The sequence below is a fragment of the Epinephelus lanceolatus genome, chromosome 6, assembly GCF_041903045.1.
Source record: "Epinephelus lanceolatus isolate andai-2023 chromosome 6, ASM4190304v1, whole genome shotgun sequence".
In the NCBI taxonomy this organism is placed as follows: Eukaryota; Metazoa; Chordata; class Actinopteri; order Perciformes; family Serranidae; genus Epinephelus; species Epinephelus lanceolatus.
In genome coordinates, this window is record NC_135739.1 from 7,152,545 (window position 1) to 7,172,093 (window position 19,549).

Genomic DNA, 19,549 nt, shown 5'->3' on the forward strand with positions numbered 1-19,549 from the left:
CCAGCTGAAACGTCAGTGTTCATTATTCAGAAGGTTTTTACCAGGAGCCGAATTATCAACAGAGGTCTCTTCCTCTCCAAAACAAACAGAACAGATTATTTAAACCTTTAAAAATACTGAATAATGTAGTTTCACAGTGGAAATCAGCGTTTTTCCAATGCTGTTTGGCTCGTCACAGATGGTAAGGGTCTGATTCTCTGCCTGAGCCTGATTTGAGTGCAGCCTGCTTTGCCAAACCTGTCATGCACCAGATGACAGACTTAACGTAAGGAAGAGAAAAAGGAGAAATGGTGCGAGGATGCATGTCAGCCCTCAGCTTGTAATACATGTTTTAATATTTTAATAATACAGTAGAAATTCAGGTTTTTAATCGGGTTTGGGCATAAACATGTTGCCATGAGTCCTACCCAGGTCGGACTTGGACAGAAGCTGTGCGGGTTTACACCAGAATAGGAATGGTTACAGGTTACAATGAGGGCTAGAGCTCCTAAAAGTCTGGGGCCGGCCCTGGATACATGTGCATGTTTTCAACGTTAGAGCAAATTAAACTTATTTACCTAGACAAATTTGTTCACACTTGTTGTTTTTAATGCCATCTGAAGTTTTCATATTACCCCTCAATATCTCTCTCTCTCTCTCTCTCTCTCTGATTTGTCTGGCTCAAGTGTTGAGGCATAGGCGTACATTTCCGCAGGGAAGCAGGGGTCAAAATTATTACTCCGCGTCTGTGTCTCCCCCAGTGTGGAAACGAAGACTAAGCCCAGTCTGACTCCTCTCAGTAATGAAAATAATGAGGCTGTCCTGTGTTCATTTATAAAACCATTAACACATTTATTTATTACAAATATTTACACATATTGGAAACCAAGCCCACACTCATTAAAATTGGTTGAAGTTATCAATACATACCAAAAATCAATCAGCTCGATGAATGCAGCATGAACAAGAGGAAATAAACATTTGTGGAGATAAAAGTAGAGTCACAGACTTTCTGAGGCCGATCAGTAACTTCAGTAGGAGACCTGCCGCTTTCTAAAAACACTTCATCCAGCCGGAGCCCTCTGCACAGAGACAGGACTCACTTCAAGAAGACCGACACCAGCTTCAGTAGCGCCTCCCTGCAAAGTGATTCACATAAAATCAGACATCCACATTTTGTTTCTGTACATTTCTGCAGCAGATCTGAATTGAATAAATGTTTAAATGACAAACCTCACACACGGGATGTACGACAGACTGTACCTGCAAACACAACACAGTTTACGTCACAAATTAATAATCATCTCAGACTGCAATCCACGAGGAGAAACTGTGACTCACCAGGCAAAGGACAAGACCTGCAGGATGCAAAATAACAAAGCAAGTCCGAAGTTCTTCCACTGTAAGAAATAAAAATACAACTGCTGATTAACAGAGTTCAGACTTAATCAATACTGTGTCATGTTTTTATTAATCAGAAATGATCTTAACTATTTTTCTACTCACCCAAAAGGCTGCGCAGAGAGTCAACACAAGGCAGGTCTGGAGAAATGGATGGGACAAATACTCACAATATGGATTTTTTTTTTTTACATGCTGGTTAATGTTTGACTCAGAAGATGATTCTGAATTTCAACTATTTTTATAATAACCTTAGTCACATTTAAAATCTATGTGTGTGATTGTGCTTGAGTATATCTGGATAAAAGAAGGAAGTACATACTAAGTAATACTTCTGTACTTTTACTTCAGTAACGTTTTAAATACAGGACCTTTACTTGCACTTTACTTCTTAATCTATTGTAGTTATGCATTTAATCAAGGATCTGCACTGTAAACACCAATCCATCCATGACACAAAATTTTAATGTAAAGTCTACACAAATGCCCTAGATTGTCAAAATGACATAGAAATATTATGTTCTCTTGACACAAAAACTCATCCCTTGTGAGCTTGACATAATTTTTTATGTTAAATCAACAATTTTTGAGTAAATTTGACTAAAATTTATAAAGTTTAGTCGTGTAAATACAGTTAGTGACCTCCCACCCATGTAGATACCTGGTGATGGCAGTGAAGACAGCCAAAATTGGGCCAGCTGACCTAGCCTAATTCTCGGGCATCATTTATGCCAAATTTTAGCTATATCAGGCGACAGGATGTGGCCCGTTATTTCTGCTAATGCTGGGCCAGGTCACTTTTGATAACAGCCCAGTGATGACAGTGTCGGCAGCTAGAATCAGGCCAGCTGATTTGGCCCAATTCTGGGGCATCAATTATGCCAAGTCTCAGCCAAGTCGGGCTACGGCACGTGACCCGGCTAATTTCATCTGGTATCCTGAGTTTGGGCTGATGTTGGGCCAGGTCATTTATAATAACGGCCCAGTGAGGGCAGTGTTGGCAGCCAGAGTTGGGCCAGCTGTTTTGGCCCGATTCTGGGCCATCATTCATACCAAGTCTCAGCCAGGTCAGGTAACAAAACATTGCTTGGCTAATTTCATCTGGCATGCCGAGTGTGGGCCAGTTCTGGGCCAATCCATTTTTGATAACAGCCCAGTGATGGCAAAGTAAGCAGCCGGAATCGGGCCAGCTGCTTTGGCCCAATTCTGGAGAGTCACTCATGCCAAAACTCAGCCAAGTCAGGTGACCGGATGTGGTCCGACTTATTTCTTCTGGTGTGCCGAGTCTGGGCCAAAGCTGGGCCAGGTCACTTTTGATAATGGCCCAGTGATGGCAGTGTCGGCAGCCGCAATCTGACCTGCTTATCTGGCCTAATTCTAGGGCTTCATTCATGCCGAAACTCAGCCAAGTCGGGCTGCAGCATGCGACCCGGCTAATTCATCTGGTATTCCGAGTTTGGGCTGATGTTGGGCCAGGTCATTTATAATAACGGCCCAGTGATGGCAGTGTTGGAGGCCGGAATCAGGCCAGCTGATTTGGCCTAATTCTGGAGCGTCATTCATGCCAAAACTCAGCCGAGTCAGGTAACAGACGCGGCCCGGCTAATTTCATCCGGCATGCCGAGTTTAGGCCAGTTCTGGGCCAGGTCATTTTGGCTACCTGGGCATTAGAGTGCCTAACATGAAGTTATGCTGAGGTGAAATAAACTGTGCTTCCTGATTCAGAATTTATCTCTTTATCGCTTTATTCTAGCAGTCGAGAAAGCTCAGCTCGCAACAATGAGCTTTTATAATTCAATGAAATTTTGAAAATGTAGTAAAATGTGCACTCAGTGTTTTTATGTTCATATACCATGGATTTAAATGCTCAAACAACAAAATGTTTAACTGACTTAAAAGTCCCGTCAGACAAGGGTCATGTGACACATTTATTTTGTGTCTGGTGTACTCAAAACTTTTTTGTCACTGTATCGTACTAAACTAAAGTTTTGAGTGCAAGCTGTTTCCAAAAAAAAAAAAAAAAAAATCTTAAGTCTGTGGGCCTGTAAAAAACTAGCAGTTTTGCACTCACAAGCATTATCGTGGTGGCCAGAGCTCTTGTTTTGTCACACATCCTTTTCAGCTGCTTCATCGGCCCCATCAGAAACATGGTGCTGTTGGATCATAGGATTAAAAAACATGTTGAAATATAAATTCTAATAGAACAAACCTCCTCAGAATAAATCCATCACAGTTTCATCATCAGCTGCTTTAATGTGAGCAGTTGTTGTGGACACTGACCTGCACAGAGCACATATATTTCCAAAAGTGTAGAAGACAATGAAGAGGGTGAGTCCGATTTTGGGGAGGAAGAGCATACACACTCCCTGCAAACACACACACACACACACACACACGAACTCAGTTAATTCATAGTTTACATGTTTGACCTCGTGGGTCACACATGAGCTGCAGGTTTCATTTCTGAGCTGCACTTTAAGGCAGCGTCAGGAGTGATCATCACATCTCCAACATTCCTCAGAGCCAGAAGAACCAGTAGGGCCACATCACCTCCTCCCTGCCTCTTCCTTGTTGTGTGGAGCACGAGACAACAAAAGCAGATTATAATATAGAAATTATAACTCACCAAAACTGTGCACGCGCCCCCCACCACGAAACATGCGATGAATCCCTTCACTCGGTTTCCCCAGCCCAGAGTCGAGGCTTCATTGACGGTCTGCGGTGACAGAGAGTGGATTTAATCATCATCATGTCTCTCACCTGAGATTGAGATTAAATATGTAGGTTCACCTTGTGTTTAATTTTACCTCCAAAATGGTTCGGTCGTGACTGCGCGCCTCTTCACCGCTCAACACCGATTTTAATTTATCCATGGTTGAAAAATCTCTGAAGACAGGACTGGGTTAATGAAGGAATCTGGTTGTTTCCTGGAGCGACAGAGAAAAAATCGCCGGTTTCCTTAAATCAGTGTGGATGGACAACAACGTCACGTGGCTGCTGCCAACCTGAGGAGCTGTCAGGGATCTTACCTGGCCAGGTGGATGACTTCACACCTGAGCGGAGAGACAGTAGAGAGGTCTCACTCTGATGTTTTTCGCCCCTTCATTCACGTGAATGAATTTACAGCACAAAATTGACCAGATTATGAGTTCTTATGAAAATTAAGATTCAGCCTGCTACAGGAACAAATGACTTCTTAATAGCTGTGTTCTATTTTGTATATATATTGATTAGATATTTAATTAGTGGGCTTTCTTTTTTATTTTTTGTATTAATTTAGGCATCATTGGTCAGAGAAAACCATCACATCTTATTGACATTTTCACTATTTTTTGCAGTGGCATAATGTTACTAAGTAGGCTACATTTACTTAAGTACTTCTGTGCAGTCTTATGGTAGGTACTTGCAGATTACATGAGTATTTTGGCAACATGAGGCCTACTAATTAGAGTTATTTTATTAATACAAATAGAAATAAATAGCTTGTGTTTTTACTATGAATTAAGATACTTAACAATATATCAGTAATTGATATTATTGTTATTTTTTCCAGCCCTAAATGTATAATATCATAAATTTATAATCAAAGGACATTTGTAGGACAGCGAGCTTCAATCTTGAAGCCAGCGCTGTCAGACATCAGCTACATTTTACAGAACTGAGTGACTCATCTTCCTCAGCACAGACGATCTTTGTTGACGTCTGTTGCCCATAGATACCGTATGTTGTATTTGTCAGCTGTAGGATAACAACCTCCTGCTGGGATGAATCCTGATGCATAAGTGATCATTTTGTGTTAATATTTTGATTTTACTTGAATAATGATATGAAATAACACGTATAGTATATATTTTTATACAGTCTATGGTATAGTGACACAGGTTTTGGTCAGATATACTTCATACACTGTAAAAAAGAATCCACAGGTTCAAACTTGTGTTAACATCTTGCATGCATGTTTTTAAATAGTTTCTACTCACATTATTTAGTCACTTCTATGAGTATTTTATAAACTGATAAACTAGTTTAGAAAAACTATTAATATTTGCTTTGACCTCAAAAAGCTTAACTAAGTTAAACCAATTTAATATGTATCTAAAAGTTGTAGTGCTATTTAGTGGTCAGATTATTTTATTAAATATATTCTAATTAAATTTAATCCCACTCAAACATGTCAAAAGTGTTTTTGATTTTGACCAACTTTTTAAAATAAGTTAACTGACTAAAACACATTTTTATCATGAAACATGTTTTTTAATGGGGCTCACAAAAGAATATAACTTTTAAATAATAGGAAAGTGTTAGTATAAACTGTCTCTATAGGCATCACTGACAAATTATCTCAATACATGGCATAAATTCTTTTTATACTCCATGTTTTGAACTTTTAGACCTTCCTTGGACAATATTTTGCACATACACAACTACCACTTTTTAAAAAACGCACACCTCTTTGATTTGACCTATATATTCTTTTTAAATAGTATTTTAAAAATATTTCCATCATGATTTTCTGTTAGTCTGTATTTACGTCTCTTGATTTTTGCAATACTTGCTTTTATTAATTTTATTTTTTCTTTATATTATGCACAAATACTTGTATGTGAAAACCTACTTGTCAATAAACCAGATTTTGATTCTGTTTAGACCAACCAACTGGTTCGGCCACAGGGCCCTGATTTCTCCTTAGTCATGAGTTCAAGGTCCACACAGTTAAATACACTTATACTTGCGTTTCGTTGTATTGTCGAGCTAGTTTGCTGTCTCTCAGTGCTTCCCAAAGTCAAGGAAGCTTCCTTGGTGGGATGGGTCCTTCCAAGTTGGGTACTACAAAGACTAGGCAAGACTCCTTCCTAGCATTCATTTAACATTATTAGAACAGGCTAGTGCGTGCCCAGGTGGGCATCATTGACAAGGCCTGCCTTTGGCTCCATCAAATTGTGCGCAAACAATTGTTAATACTTTATACCCATTGAGGATACACACATGCATCCTTGAAAAATACTCTGAAGGAAGGACTCTGTCCTCGGTAGAATTCAAAGGATCCTTGACGTTGGAACAGTTCTTCAGCAGGATTTGATGACGTAGCATTCTTGGAATTCAGCCGTTTAAGGATCCTTCCTTGACTTTCAGAAACACCATCTGTCAAGTAGCTGTCCATTAGTCATTCACTCTACAGCAGGAAGCGGCAAAATAAAGTGTGTTTTTTTAACACATTCATGAGTCACTTACGGTCCATTCAGAAAGGACTGTGACCCACCAGTTGGGAACCACTGGTTAAGACATTAGGCCACGTTGAATGAATACTGCCCAAGAGAGGACCTGCACAAACAGCAATAACCACCATAATAATGTCAAATAGTAAAATCCAAACAGTTAAACATTTTAATAAAATTCTTTTTTTTGGTGTTTGACTTTGACACATGTGACTCAACATTATAAAACAAAAAAAGCCATGTAAAATAATCAAAGATGTGTTTTACAGTAATATACGATGTACTGGTGATGATGATTGTCTTCACCACAAGGTGGCGTCACTGAACACCAAAATGTCTGACAAGAGAAGTTTGTCAAGTCAAATGAAAAGCATGCAATCCATAAAAAAGCTAACCCTTATGTGTTCACTTATACTGTATGTGCAAATGAATAATAAAAAAATGATATGACATGACAGGAGTATATGAAAAGTGTTAGGCCACAGTTAAATAAATAGCACTGAACAATGAGAGTAAGGCTAAAGGGGTTACAGCTGATTAAATAAGGCAGAGGTAGAGATATATTTCTAAAGTAAAGCATCCAGAATCCGTGTCCTCGTTCCTCTTTTGTCTGCACACTTTGCTTCGAGTTGTACTTCTGCTGGAACTGCAAACATCATATCCCTGATTTAATTGTGTTAAATTCAAGTCACAATGTCCTGTTCATAAAATCTCATCCTCTGACTCCGGATCTCTGTCTCTGGGCTTCAGAAGTCCCATTTCCATCGGAGGAGTCTTCCTCAGTCTGGAGCGAACCACACTGCAGAGAAACCACAGCAGACAGTCAGACATAACAAAGTGTTGTGAGAGGGATATTTAAGGTGCTTTCAGACCTAGAGTCGTCTCCTTTGGTGCGAATCAGGGACTAGTTTTGTCACAAAGTTGTATAATTGCCTAGAGTTGGTTCGTGTTCTCACAGCAGCATTTACAAGCAGACCAGATCAAATGCCTTTTGTGAGAAAGCTGCTCTTGATTGGTCAGAATTTCCATGTGGGAAAAATCCAGGAAGTAAAGCAAACGTTGAAGAAGAGTACACTTACAAGATAAATGTGACACTTTCTAATGTCACAATGGAGGGACAACTACGCAGGTTGATTTTAGCGCTGCTCATCGTGGACTATATTGCTGTCATTGTTCATTTTAGTCAAACCATACAGTTTGAAAACGAGGCGAGGCTCCAACTAGAAAACAATGTTTTGATGCATTCAAGGTCCAAACAGTTTAATATATTCAGCATCTTACATGTGTATGGCCATGTCGTCGAGCTAGTTTGCTGTTTTTATTATTCACTTACGTAACAGCAGGAAATGGCACTTTAAAATAAAAGCTCTGTGTCAGAAATTCACTGTACTTTCAAAATAGAGTGTGTTGTTTACAAAGTCACTTGCGGTCCACTCAGAATGGACCCACCAGATGGGAACCACTGATTTAAGACACTCAAGTTGTTATTCACAGTGTGGATGAATCTTCCAGAACAAAAGCAGCAGCTTATTAGAAGTCTGGTCAGGGTCTTACCAGCCGACGATGCAATAGATGGTGCCCACCATGAGCATGGCGAAGGCGAGGTGCCAGGAGTAACACATGGTGATGAACATCATGTTGTTGTGGTCCTTTAGGTCCCAGTCAGGGCCGTGGGGAGGGTAGAGTACAAAACCAATCTGCAGCCAAAGAGAACATCAGGAGTTATTGCACACTGCTGTAAACATGTGCTGATACGTGCACACATACGCTCAGACTTACCTCCCAGAACCAGCTCCCCTGCAGGAGCGTGAGGGTGCAGCGCAGCAGCTCCAGGATGATGTTACCGCGGTGGAAGACCTCCAGGAAGGCAACCAGAGCCTGGCCAAAGACGGCGTAGAGCAGGAGCTGGTGCACATGGACGTCCAACATGCTCCTGCCATGGAGGTGGTAGAGGAAGAGAAATCCTGCGGAAACAGGAGACAGGAGACATTAATGGAACAATAAATAAGAACGCTGAATAAAATATGTTTTCATCCATTTATTGCTTTTTAGTTACATATTTATGAAAGATTATTTCTGCCAATGTGATTAAAAAAGACCCTGTAAGTCATTATGAGAAACCTTTTTAATTACTAATGACTCTGGGATTAAATTTTTTTTTTTTTTTTTTACAAACTTAAAATAATGACTTGGTATCTTAAAATAATGACTTGGTATCTTAGAATAATGACTTAATATCTTAAAATAATGACTTAGTATCTTAAAATAATGGGCTCTAGTTTCCCAGCACAGCGCAGGGTGGCGAACCCCGCGCAGAGCTAGTTTTGAGCAGCGTAACCCGAGGCGCGCTCAGTTTGGTAGTTTGGCAGACCGAGGTGCGCTGAGATGGGTGTGGCAGCGCAGTAGGGGGAGGTGTTGACAGATCCAGCTTGGCGCAGTGACAGTTTCGTGCCAAAAGGCTTCACCGAAGGTGCGCTAAAAGCTCGCCAGCTGAAACCGGGTCTACTGTCAGTGCAGGGGGAGCGCAGCCGGTGTAAGCCGAAGTTCGGCTGACCGGCGGACAGTGCGCACACATCACCAAAACCTCACAGGCAGGTTTTCCAGAATGTCAGGCACATTAACAATGCAATATACCCACAAAAAACACTATTCAATGCAACTATCTGCAATCAGCACATAAATGTATCTCTATATCGACTGTCCCGTCACATCTGATGTCAGATCAAAGGGGATTGGCACCGTTTGGCACGTTTGGCACACATAATGGAAACCCAACCTGATTTGATTAACACAGCTGCAAACTAATAAGTTCACATCCCTCTCAGCCAACCACAAACAGCCACAGCATCAGATAGGGAGTATATATTCAGCATCTGTCATCTTAGAAAAGTCAAAAGAAAAGAAACAGAGTGAGACTGCGAGAGAGAAAGAGAGAGCGCGCGCACACGAGAGAAACGCAACATTGATTTACAATTGTGGTGACCTCCTCCCAGGCTGCCTTTGCATCATCAGCCCGTGGAGGTCTGCTCGCAGTTCCGTATATTCGGACACTGCGAGCTTGGTCCTCCGGGACCAAAACATCAGTTTCCTCCTGGGAGAAGTTTGGCCGTCCGACGCTGCTGCTCTCTTCTGCCATGGTGAATTGAGTAAACTCTCATTACACCTTCATGCGGCGCATTTAAGGGCGAGGAGAGGGGCTCATTTGATTGGTGTGATGTGTGTAAAACCCACTCCACGCCTTCTCTCCTCCCTCTTTCCGACTTGCGCAGGCAGGAGGGATGGAGGTGGGAAAGAGGAGTAGCTGCGCCAGGCGCACGGTGTGCCAAACTTGCAAAATCCGCCTGGCCACACCCAGTTGGCGAAGCGCAGGTGCGCTGTGCCCCTGCCTCGCCCGGTCTGCGAAACTAGAGCCCAGTGTCTTAGTATCTTAAAAGAATAACTTAGTATCTTAAAATAATAACTTAGTATCTTAAAATAATGACTTAGTATCTTAGAATAATTAGTTTGTATCTTAAAATAATGACTTAGTATCTTAGAATAATTAGTTTGTATCTTAAAATAATGACTTAGTATCCTAAAATAATAACATCTGGATTCTGACAGGTGGTGTGTGATGAAGGGGTATTTGAGTTCATCTGATTTGACTATTTGGTTGGAAACCACTGGTCTAAATAAATAGTGTCCAACTGAAGTAAAATACAAAATGTCCTTTTTCTTACCTTCATTAAAGAAAGCGATGGCCAGCATTAATCTGTCCAGTGCCAGCGGAGCGGCCTCTGTTGTGTGGAGGATCAGAGACACAGTCGCAGCCAGGCCAAAGAACAGATACATGGTGGCGTGCTGCCAGTTCATCAGTTGCTCCCAGTGTTTCTCTGCAGAGTCGTACAGCTGGAGTTTGGGTCCGCCTGCAGCGAACTGCTCTGCTAGCATCCCTGATGAGCACAGCAGAGGAAACACTCAGATCTCCTTGATTAAAGAACGACTACTGCAAACACCTATTTGTGTCATACTTTACTCATACAACATGCACTCATTAAAGTTTATACTATTAAATTGCTTTGGTGTGTGCTGGGTTTATGCCTAATACAACTCCTGAGCAGCCAAAATTTTATTGACACATTAAAAGGCTCATTTGAAATCAGCTGTTTTTTTACAAGCTCACACTTTCTGTCTTTGTGTTTTACTTGCCAACAAAAGAGAAGAAGAGTATGACAGAGCTTTCGATGATCTCCAGGCGGCGCTGTGACGCTCTGCTGGCCAGCCGTGTGGATCCTATATTCTTGTTCCTGCGGCTGGCGTGCCACAGCGAGTGCTTTACTGTCCACCAGATCCCAGCTACCAGAAAGAAGCTTCCAGGGAGCGCGTGGCCTTTGAAGCTTCCCATGACTCACGACACCTGAATGGCAGGAGGAAACAAATCCATTAGCAGCTCTTATAAATAACTACATTACTGCATTGTAATAATAAAGGGAGACCATGATTGCTGTTATTTCAGTGATCTAAGAAGACTTTATTTCTCTTTGCACTACATCGACTCACACATCAGGGTTTTATTCTCAACATGCGTCTATATAAGACCACCAGGAAAAAAATGTTGGTTTCTTTTAAATGCAGATCGTAAATGTTTCAAAACAAACAAGATAATTTCGATTTGTACACAGTTTGGAGGTGTTGCTCCAGTAGCACAGAGAGAGTATTATTAGCTTGGCTGGCAAATGTCAAGGAATAATAAATGGGAAGGGAAAAGTGGAGGAGTGCCTGCAATTTAGTTAAACAGCATAATCAGCCATAATTAGTGTGTGTGTGCTGGAGACGGCCTTTCATCTGACCTCGACAGGAGTGTGTCTGCGAGAGGAAAGAAACCTGTTAAAGGGCCAGTCACTCCAGATCAAAAACATATTTTTTCCTCTTATCTGTAGAGCTATTTATCAGTTTAGACTGTTTTGGTGTGAGTGTTGGAGATATCAGCTGTAGAGATCAACAGACCTTGTTGTCTGCAGTTTCATGTAAGAACTATTTTCTTTCTACTGAACTACACCCCCCAACCTCATCACCGTGCAGAATAGGGCTGCAACTAACGATTATTTTCATTGTCGACTAATCTGTCGATTATTTCTTCGATTAGTCGACTAATCGTTTTATCGAAAAATGTGTCAAAATGTTGAAAAATGTCGGTCTGTCTCTCCCAATCCCCAAAATTATGTCATCTAATGTCTTGTTTCGTACTCACGCCAAAGGGTGTTAGTTCACCGTCATGGGAGAGTGTGTAAAGCTGCCAATATTTGACCGTAAGAAGCTGCAATAAGAGTATTTTGGGGTACTTTTATAGTACTTTTCTATGAAAAATGACTCAAACCGATTAGTCGACTACTAAAATAGTCACCGATTATTTTAATAGTCGATTAGTCATCGATTAGTCGACTAATTGTTGCAGCCCTAGTGCAGAGAGAAGTGTGCATCTAGCCATGGACAAGAGGCTCATGCTCCTGACAGTGTGAGATGTAACAATATTGGCATCCTTCCTTGCTTGAGGGTCGTGTCTAGACGGTAACCCCAGATCCACAAAACTCCCACAAGATTTTGTGTTTTAAGTGATCATTTTATCCCAAACCATGATCCTTCCCTAACTCTGACCAGGTGCTTTTCATGCTTAAACCTAACCAGACCTGAGACAGGAATATTTTGAAATAGCTCACAAGAGTTTTGCAAAAAAGTTACCATCTGGCAGAGAGACCTCGGCTGAGCTGTGATGTTAGCTAGCTTGGTGGTGCTAGGTGCTAGCAGTAGATGCACACTTCCTTCTGTGCAGTGATAAGGTTTAGTGATGGGCAAAAATGAACAAACAAATCTTTTTGCATGACTCCTTTTAGTGTCTAGTATGTAACAGGTATGTAATAGGCCTGTGAAATGTCCGAGTGCTTTTCCCACTCGCTGTTATCATAGGGTGCTGCTCACACTGCCTGCTACGGTGAGTGAACGAGAATCAATTAAATTAGACCTGAGTCGAGCGCTCCGACAGCCAAAGCCAAGGGTGCATTCACGTGCTCCTCAGATGGCTGTTCTTCCATGAGCTTTACGGTGGAAACAACATGGATGCTACAAGAAGAAGTGTTGTATGTCATTGCTCAGTGTTTAAACTACACATTGATAACAAAGAGCAAATGAAACTCATCAGGTGAGCCATGAAATATGATCGGGAACTAATTTTTCAGATTGTTCTGACACCACATGAACGCAGCATGAGGCTGCAGAGGGAACTGAGACGGCTGCTACTCGCCCCTTGAAGAACAAAAGATTATTGGTCAGTGACATATCTGTAACATCATATTGAGCTTACATAGCCTCCCTACATAGAAGTGAGATGATAAATCAATGCCTTAAGTTTTTGGGAAGTTTCCTGGGGCAAGCAGCAGGTGTCAAACAAGTGTCACAGAAAGACTGATCATTTTAACCCACCCCATGGTTACTATCTAGCCATGACCTTGGCTGAGCTGTCACATTAGCTAGCTCAGAGGTGCTGTTGAGTCTTTCAAATGAATTTCTTGGCACTTTGAGCACCACAAGCCGAGTGCCATCTAGTTCCATTATACTGGAGAGAAGGCAGAAATCTCTACGGCCGATATCGCCAACACTCTGCAACTCACACCAAAACAATCTAGACTGATAAAAAGCACTACAGGTAAGAGGACATATATGTATTTTTGATTTTGGGGTGAACTGTCCCTTTAAGGGCCTCACAAGGCCTTCACCGCTTCATGTGAACCTGTCTGCAGTTGTCAGTTTGGGTTACACAGACACTTGCTCCATGAATTCACATTGATTGCAGTCTCTCTCTGGTAATGATTAGCCATTGTTTCCGTAACAATTAAACCCGCGCCTGATTGATGTGTGCCAGTGTGAGACCAGGCTGTCGTCACCTGCTGTTTACCCCGACACGTTTACTCTGTCCAAAGGGAACAAACATGAGCGCAACAAAAGGACAAAATGATCAACCGATTTCAAAGTCAGTCATGTGTTGTGCACTCTTTTATCCATTGTGTGGGTTCACTGTAAATATGACATGAAGAATATCAAGACGCTTTATCAACCTGTTTGACTTCAGTCTCCTCAGCAACATATAATGCTTTGTAAACTCTGAGAGCGAAGCAGGAGTGACATCAATAGTGTGCAGAGAATCAGGATAAGGTGCATGGCTGTACTCTCCTTTGTGATGGAGATGACAGACAATATTCTGCCCGGCAACAAAGGGAACCTTTTGAAGGAGGACACTGAATACAAACAGATTGTTTGAGATGTTAAACTGAGCTCATCTGTGTTCGACGGCCTTTTAGCCTGTGCGACCGCTCCAGATGGAGGAAAACACTCCAGTCGCCATGGCGATCGCTCCGCTATGTTACTGGAGGGCTGCTGGAAGACTCTTCAGTGTTTGGCTGATTTGCTCATAATCAACAACAACATCTGTGCAGCTTTGTGTCCAGACTCCTTCAGTCGAGGGTTTCAGTGAATAAATACACATTATATTAAACTCAGTGGTGGAAAGCAACTGAAAACATGTACTCAAGTACTATGCTGGAGTACAATTTAAAGGTGCTTTGCTTGAATATTTCCATCTTATACTACTTTGTACTTCAACTGTACTACAATTCAGGGGGAAAAATATGTACTTTTTCCTCAATAACATTTATTCAGCAGCTTTTAAAATGAGCCCCTCCTTGATCAATTATAATATTAAAATATTGCTTAAATGTTGAGCCATCATTAATAATGATCCAGAGGGGCCTTCTGCATGAGTGCTTTTAGCTTTGATACTTAAAGTGCATTTGTTGCTAATTACTTAAAAGGTTCAGCATGTCAGATTTAGGGGGGTTTAGTGGCATCTAGTGGTGAGGATTGCACATTGCAACCAGCTGAAAGGTTAGGTCTCCAGGTTAGAATTCCTTCAGTGTTCACTGTTCAGGAGGTTTTAACCAGGAGCCAAATTATCTGCAGAGATCTCTTCCTCTACAAAACAAACAGACCAAAAAATATTTGACAGTTTCTACAATCAGGCTTCCACCTCACCATCTGTGTCACCAATTTCCTGTCTTCAATATGTTCGTAATCATGGGTCAAAATTTTACACATCACAACTTTTGCGTGGAAAGTGGCGTATGCCACTTCCAGGCCTCATTTTATGTGCGCGTAATGTTTAGAAATGGTGATTTATACTGTAAAAACTCTGGTAACTTAAGATCCAGGGGTTCCGAAGGTTCTCACCAGGAGTTGAATTAACCACAGAGGTCTCTTCCTCTCCGTAACAATCAGACCTGGTGACTGTTTCCAGTAAAAACCCTAAATAAATCAGTTTCCCATTAAATATCAGTGTTTTCCCCAACACCGTTTGGCTTGTGGCTGACGGGCTGCTAGCCCTGCTCACCTTTATTCTCTAATAACTTTAGATCCACATGTTCAGGAGGTTTTTACCAGGAGCCAAATTATCTACAGAGGTCTCTTCCTCTACTAAACAAACAGATTTGGTGATTAAACCACTAAAAACACTGAATAAAGCACAAAATCAGTGTTTTGCCCACCACTGCTCATCTAAGGATGGAGCTGCTAGAGCCAGTATTGAAGAAAAAATGTTCCCATTGTATGTTTCTGCAAACTATGGATACATTACATTTGCACATTATTTTGGTAAGGATGTGGTTAGGTTTAGGCACAAAAGCCACTTGGTTATGGTTAGGAATAGATCATGTGTTGGCTTCAAACACCCACTTTCGTGGGCACAATCCCATCAGGAAAAGCAGTGATGTCTTGGTAAAAAACGACTGCTTGTCACGGCACTATCCCCACCAGCAAAACAGCGAGAGGTCGCTAAAAACCACTCACACGTGGTTCCTAAAAATCTGCTGGAAACACACCAATGACTCGCTGAAACACAAATGACACAACCACAATATTTTGGGCTTAAAGCAGTCATGTTTGGTGGCGCAAAAGCTGCTGGAAAAGCAGGGATGGGTTGGGGGAAAACACCAGTGTTTGGTGGCACAATAAAATGACGTTCCATTTCTGCCAATATATCCCCCTAAATCCGACACACTGGACCTTTATAACCTTTATAAGTGCTTGTAACTGTATAGTGACCTCAGCCCTAGTCGTAACAATTGTACTGGTTTGTTTGATTTAGTATGTCATTAAAACCATTTATGCACTGGGCGATGAGACCGAAACCTATAACCTCAGGCATAGAGGAAACTATTTGAGAAAACTATACAATTTCAAACTATACAATAATGAAAACCAAAATCACTTCTCCCAATTATATACGCAACATGATGCATTTATACCCTTTAATGATTGCATCCTGCCCCCTCAACTGCCTCACAATGGTTTGGTCCGTGTCCACATACACTGGCACAGGACTGACTGTGGATCAGAGTAAACTGAGCCCCAGTAAGTCACTACTTTGCAAAAGTTCACTTAAAACAAGAGACACGTCCGACACCTTTATTTACTTCTACTTTCCAACAGAATAAAACACGTTACCAGTTGTAACCAGACAGTCAGCGTTTTGTTCACTTCATTACCTCTCGGTTCAATCATCTGTGCAAATGCAGCAGTCGTACAAACCGCCCGGCCGCTAACAATCATTCAAACTCAAAGAATTTTGGACCAATTTTAGTCACAATTTACGTAAGTGTGTTTACAAAAGAGAATACTTCATTCTCATACGAATTTTTTTTTTTAATTTTTTTGTAAATGGTAACTGTAATATTTCTATATTTAAAATCAACGTACCTTAAAGGGATAGTTCGGGTTTTTGGACATGATGTTGTGTGAAACGCTGACCATCTGTAGCTCTGATGTGATGGTGTCACTACTGTCAACGAGCCTCCTGCTTTGAGAAATCGCCCGTAGCTTACCGGAGAAAAAGTAGTTCTGAAGATGTACGGGGGACACGTAACCAAAAGGTTTTAAGCTACAAAAAAGTATGCATGTGTTTTGTTAGACTATTTCAATAACAAGTTCGCACCATTTTGGTATTCCTCTGTTTACCTACAGCAGCTGACGAGGGTGTGTCGTGAGCCGGTGTTTGCGCTGTAGTAGTAGGTATATATAGGGCTAGTACATCTTTTCCTCACTAATAATAGCCTACTGGTTCTCTGTTGGAAACAGCCGATGAAGTTTTCGTTAGCCGTTGCTATCCTGCGCACCTGCACGGCGTGGTGATGAACTGTCTGATTGATTTCTGTTGGCGTGCTGTCTTGCGGGCCTGCACGGCGGAGTGATACTGGCCAGAAAATAGTCCCAATTGATATCAAGGTCTGACGTAATGCGGGGATGTTTTAAAATTATTGAAGTAGTCTAACAAAACACATGCATACTTTTTTGTAGCTTAAAACCTTTTGGTTACGTGTCCCCCGTACATCTTCAGAACTACTTTTTCTCCGGTAAGCTATGGGCCATTTCTCAGAGCAGGAGGCTCGTTGACAGTAGTGACACCGTCACATCAGAGCTACAGAAATGAAGACTGATTAATCTTATATATATACTTACAACTTATAATTTCAATGTACATAGCACTGTGCATTAGGGCTGCAACGATTAGTCTACTAATCGATGACTAATTGACTATTAAAATAATCGGTGACTCTTTTAGTAGTCGACTAATCGGTTTGAGTCATTTTTCATAGAAAAGTAAAATACTCCTATTGCAGCTTCTTACATTCAAATATTGGCAGCTTTACACACTCTCCCATGACAGTGAGCTAAAATCCTTTGGCGTGAGTACGAAACAAGACATTAGATGATATAATTTTGGGGTTTGGGAGAGACAGACTACAGACTCAATAAAGTGATTAGTCGACTAATCGAAGAAATAATCGACAGATTAGTCGACAATGAAAATAATCCTTAGTTGCAGCCCTACTGTGCATATATAAGTTGTCCTACATTCAGAGGCATAATTACTCAACTTGTTTTGAGTGAAGCCACAATAAACACGTTTGGTGCAAAATATTTTTGTTTGATTTGGTAGGGTTGTTCATTGAAGGATATATTCTGCCTATAAACCTGCATTTATTTAGAGATTTATATTCTTGTGAAGCATTGTGGCAGAGACACAATGAGTGACACTTATTGAACGACCACATAAATATACAATGACAAGATAAATTCAAACTGAAACTATCTTCATCGTGATTTTCGGTCTTTGTTCTAAGAAAAACGACCTCATATTTGATGTACATTGCCTCTCACTAGTCATTCTTGGTCATTCTCAGACTGTATTGATGAGGGGTGCTGTTCTAAACATTTAAATTACTTTTAATATGATCATTAAACACATTTGACCATGCTGGTTCCATTTATACGTGTTGCAACAGTAAATTTGACCGCAACTTTGTTGGCCCCCCCCCAAAAAATTGCTCTTAAGAAATATTTCTGTTTATTGGTATCTAACTTTTCAAGGCCTGCATACAGAGTGCAGACTGAGATAAGTCATGGGTGTTATTTAAGTTGCTGGTGACATCATGGAGACCCTTCCTTCGTGGAGGCTGGCTTTATATTCTAGTTTAGGAATCACTGGCTGAAATAAAGGAGTTTAAATTGTTGCTGACAGTGACTGAGCATTTAAAGTCGCCTAAAAATAACCATTTGAGGACATTACCACAAAGTGCTCACTGTGTTTTTGTCACTGAGGAAGAGCAGACACAGGATGTAAAGTTTATGGAAAGATGATTACAGCCTACAGAGCAGACAGAAGCATAAAGAGTAACTCATTGGATGTGTTAGCATGTGATACCTGAGTCAGTATCTGAGATTATTGGGTGTAAAGATCAGCATAAAGATGAGTTACTGAGTCAAATATAACAACTTTTTATGAAGAAGGTTATAAAAGCAACATGCTTCTCTGGAGGTACAGTGAGTGTTCTCCTACAGGAGGTTGTATAAAGGCACTGCTTTCCTCTGAGCAGGACACAGGAGCCAACAGTTGCTTTAGAGTGGAAGAAAAAGGGGGGTCTTACCCAAGTATGTTTGTCTCTGGAGATGAAAAGTTCCTTCAGCCAGACAAATCAAAGCATCCTCATGTTCTCATCTTATTTTAATAAAGAAGAGAGAAGTCTCCTCTGCTGCAGCTCAGGACAGTAAACATCAGCTGTCTGCTCTCAGTCTGATCCCCAGCTGCCTCCAAAACGTTTCACAACCTTTTTTTTTCTCCCAATTTTTCCGACCCTAAACACTTAAAGCGTTTTACTCCCCATTAAACTCTCCCATTGGACTACAGAGGTGAGCTGGCGTCATCAGGGCGTGCAGTCATTGGCTGCAGTCCACGTCACTCTCAGGTGTCTACTGTCCACGTGTGCACTTTCACTCCGCCTGCTCGAGCTCGTCCCGGTCCCGCCCTGCTCGGTGGAAACCGCTACTTTCCAGCCAGAGGAGGCAGACCGGGCCGGGCCGGGACACAAGACCTCCGGCACGTACACGCACCGCGGCTGGCAGACTTCCGTGTCTTCAGACGGAGGTTTGCACCGTGACTTCACTGCAAACCGAGCTGCACTGATTCAGGGTATGGAGGACCAAACGTGACTGACGTATCCAAAAAAAAAAAAAAAAAAAAAATACATAAAATAATAAATAAATGCTGAAATAAATATAAAATAAATAAATACAAAAATAAATGTATAAATTAACATATAAATAAATACGGAAATAGATTAATAATAAATGTTTAAAAATATATAAATAAATAAATGCAAAAATAAATGTATAAAAGAATAAATAAATGTATAAATAAACAAATAGACCTGAAAAAAATAATTAAAAGAAAAAAATTAATGCTGAAATGAATACAAAAATAAATTAATAACTAAATGATGAAACAAATATGGAAATAAACTGATGCATGCATAAATACATTTAAAATAAATAAATTAATTAACAAATAAATGTATAAATAAACAAATGTGAAA

The 19,549-nt window shown here is 40.9% G+C and overlaps 2 protein-coding genes across 2 annotated transcripts; both read right to left on the reverse strand.

Moving 5' to 3' along the window:
- Nucleotides 1-806: 806 nt before the first annotated feature.
- sft2d2a (SFT2 domain containing 2a) lies at nt 807-4,393 on the reverse strand. Its single transcript, XM_033622452.2, has 8 exons — nt 4,188-4,393; nt 4,007-4,096; nt 3,661-3,746; nt 3,452-3,533; nt 1,486-1,521; nt 1,321-1,379; nt 1,213-1,242; nt 807-1,118 (listed from the first exon to the last, which is right to left on the reverse strand). Exons 1-8 carry the CDS (start codon nt 4,251-4,253, stop codon nt 1,079-1,081), a joined length of 489 nt encoding a protein of 162 aa, XP_033478343.1. The 5' UTR covers nt 4,254-4,393; the 3' UTR covers nt 807-1,078.
- A 2,358-nt stretch (nt 4,394-6,751) lies between these two features.
- tmem45a (transmembrane protein 45a) lies at nt 6,752-19,063 on the reverse strand. The gene is made up of 6 exons (XM_033621223.2): nt 18,605-19,063; nt 10,785-10,992; nt 10,316-10,528; nt 8,376-8,560; nt 8,151-8,293; nt 6,752-7,395 (listed from the first exon to the last, which is right to left on the reverse strand). Exons 2-6 carry the CDS (start codon nt 10,978-10,980, stop codon nt 7,299-7,301), a joined length of 834 nt encoding a protein of 277 aa, XP_033477114.1. The 5' UTR covers nt 10,981-10,992; nt 18,605-19,063; the 3' UTR covers nt 6,752-7,298.
- Between the last annotated feature and the right edge of the window lie 486 nt (nt 19,064-19,549).

Coding starts and splice junctions, on each gene's coding strand:
- sft2d2a (XM_033622452.2), bottom strand. CDS start 4,253: ATGGATAAATTAAAATCGGTGTTGAGCGGTGAAGAGGCGCGCAGTCAC. Junction 1,380..1,485: donor CTCTCTGCGCAGCCTTTTGG/GTGAGTAGAAAA, acceptor TATTTCTTACAG/TGGAAGAACTTCGGACTTGC. Junction 1,119..1,212: donor TCGTACATCCCGTGTGTGAG/GTTTGTCATTTA, acceptor ATCACTTTGCAG/GGAGGCGCTACTGAAGCTGG.
- tmem45a (XM_033621223.2), bottom strand. CDS start 10,980: ATGGGAAGCTTCAAAGGCCACGCGCTCCCTGGAAGCTTCTTTCTGGTA. Junction 10,529..10,784: donor ACTCTTCTTCTCTTTTGTTG/GCAAGTAAAACA, acceptor TGTGCTCATCAG/GGATGCTAGCAGAGCAGTTC. Junction 8,561..10,315: donor CATCGCTTTCTTTAATGAAG/GTAAGAAAAAGG, acceptor CTGTTTCCGCAG/GATTTCTCTTCCTCTACCAC.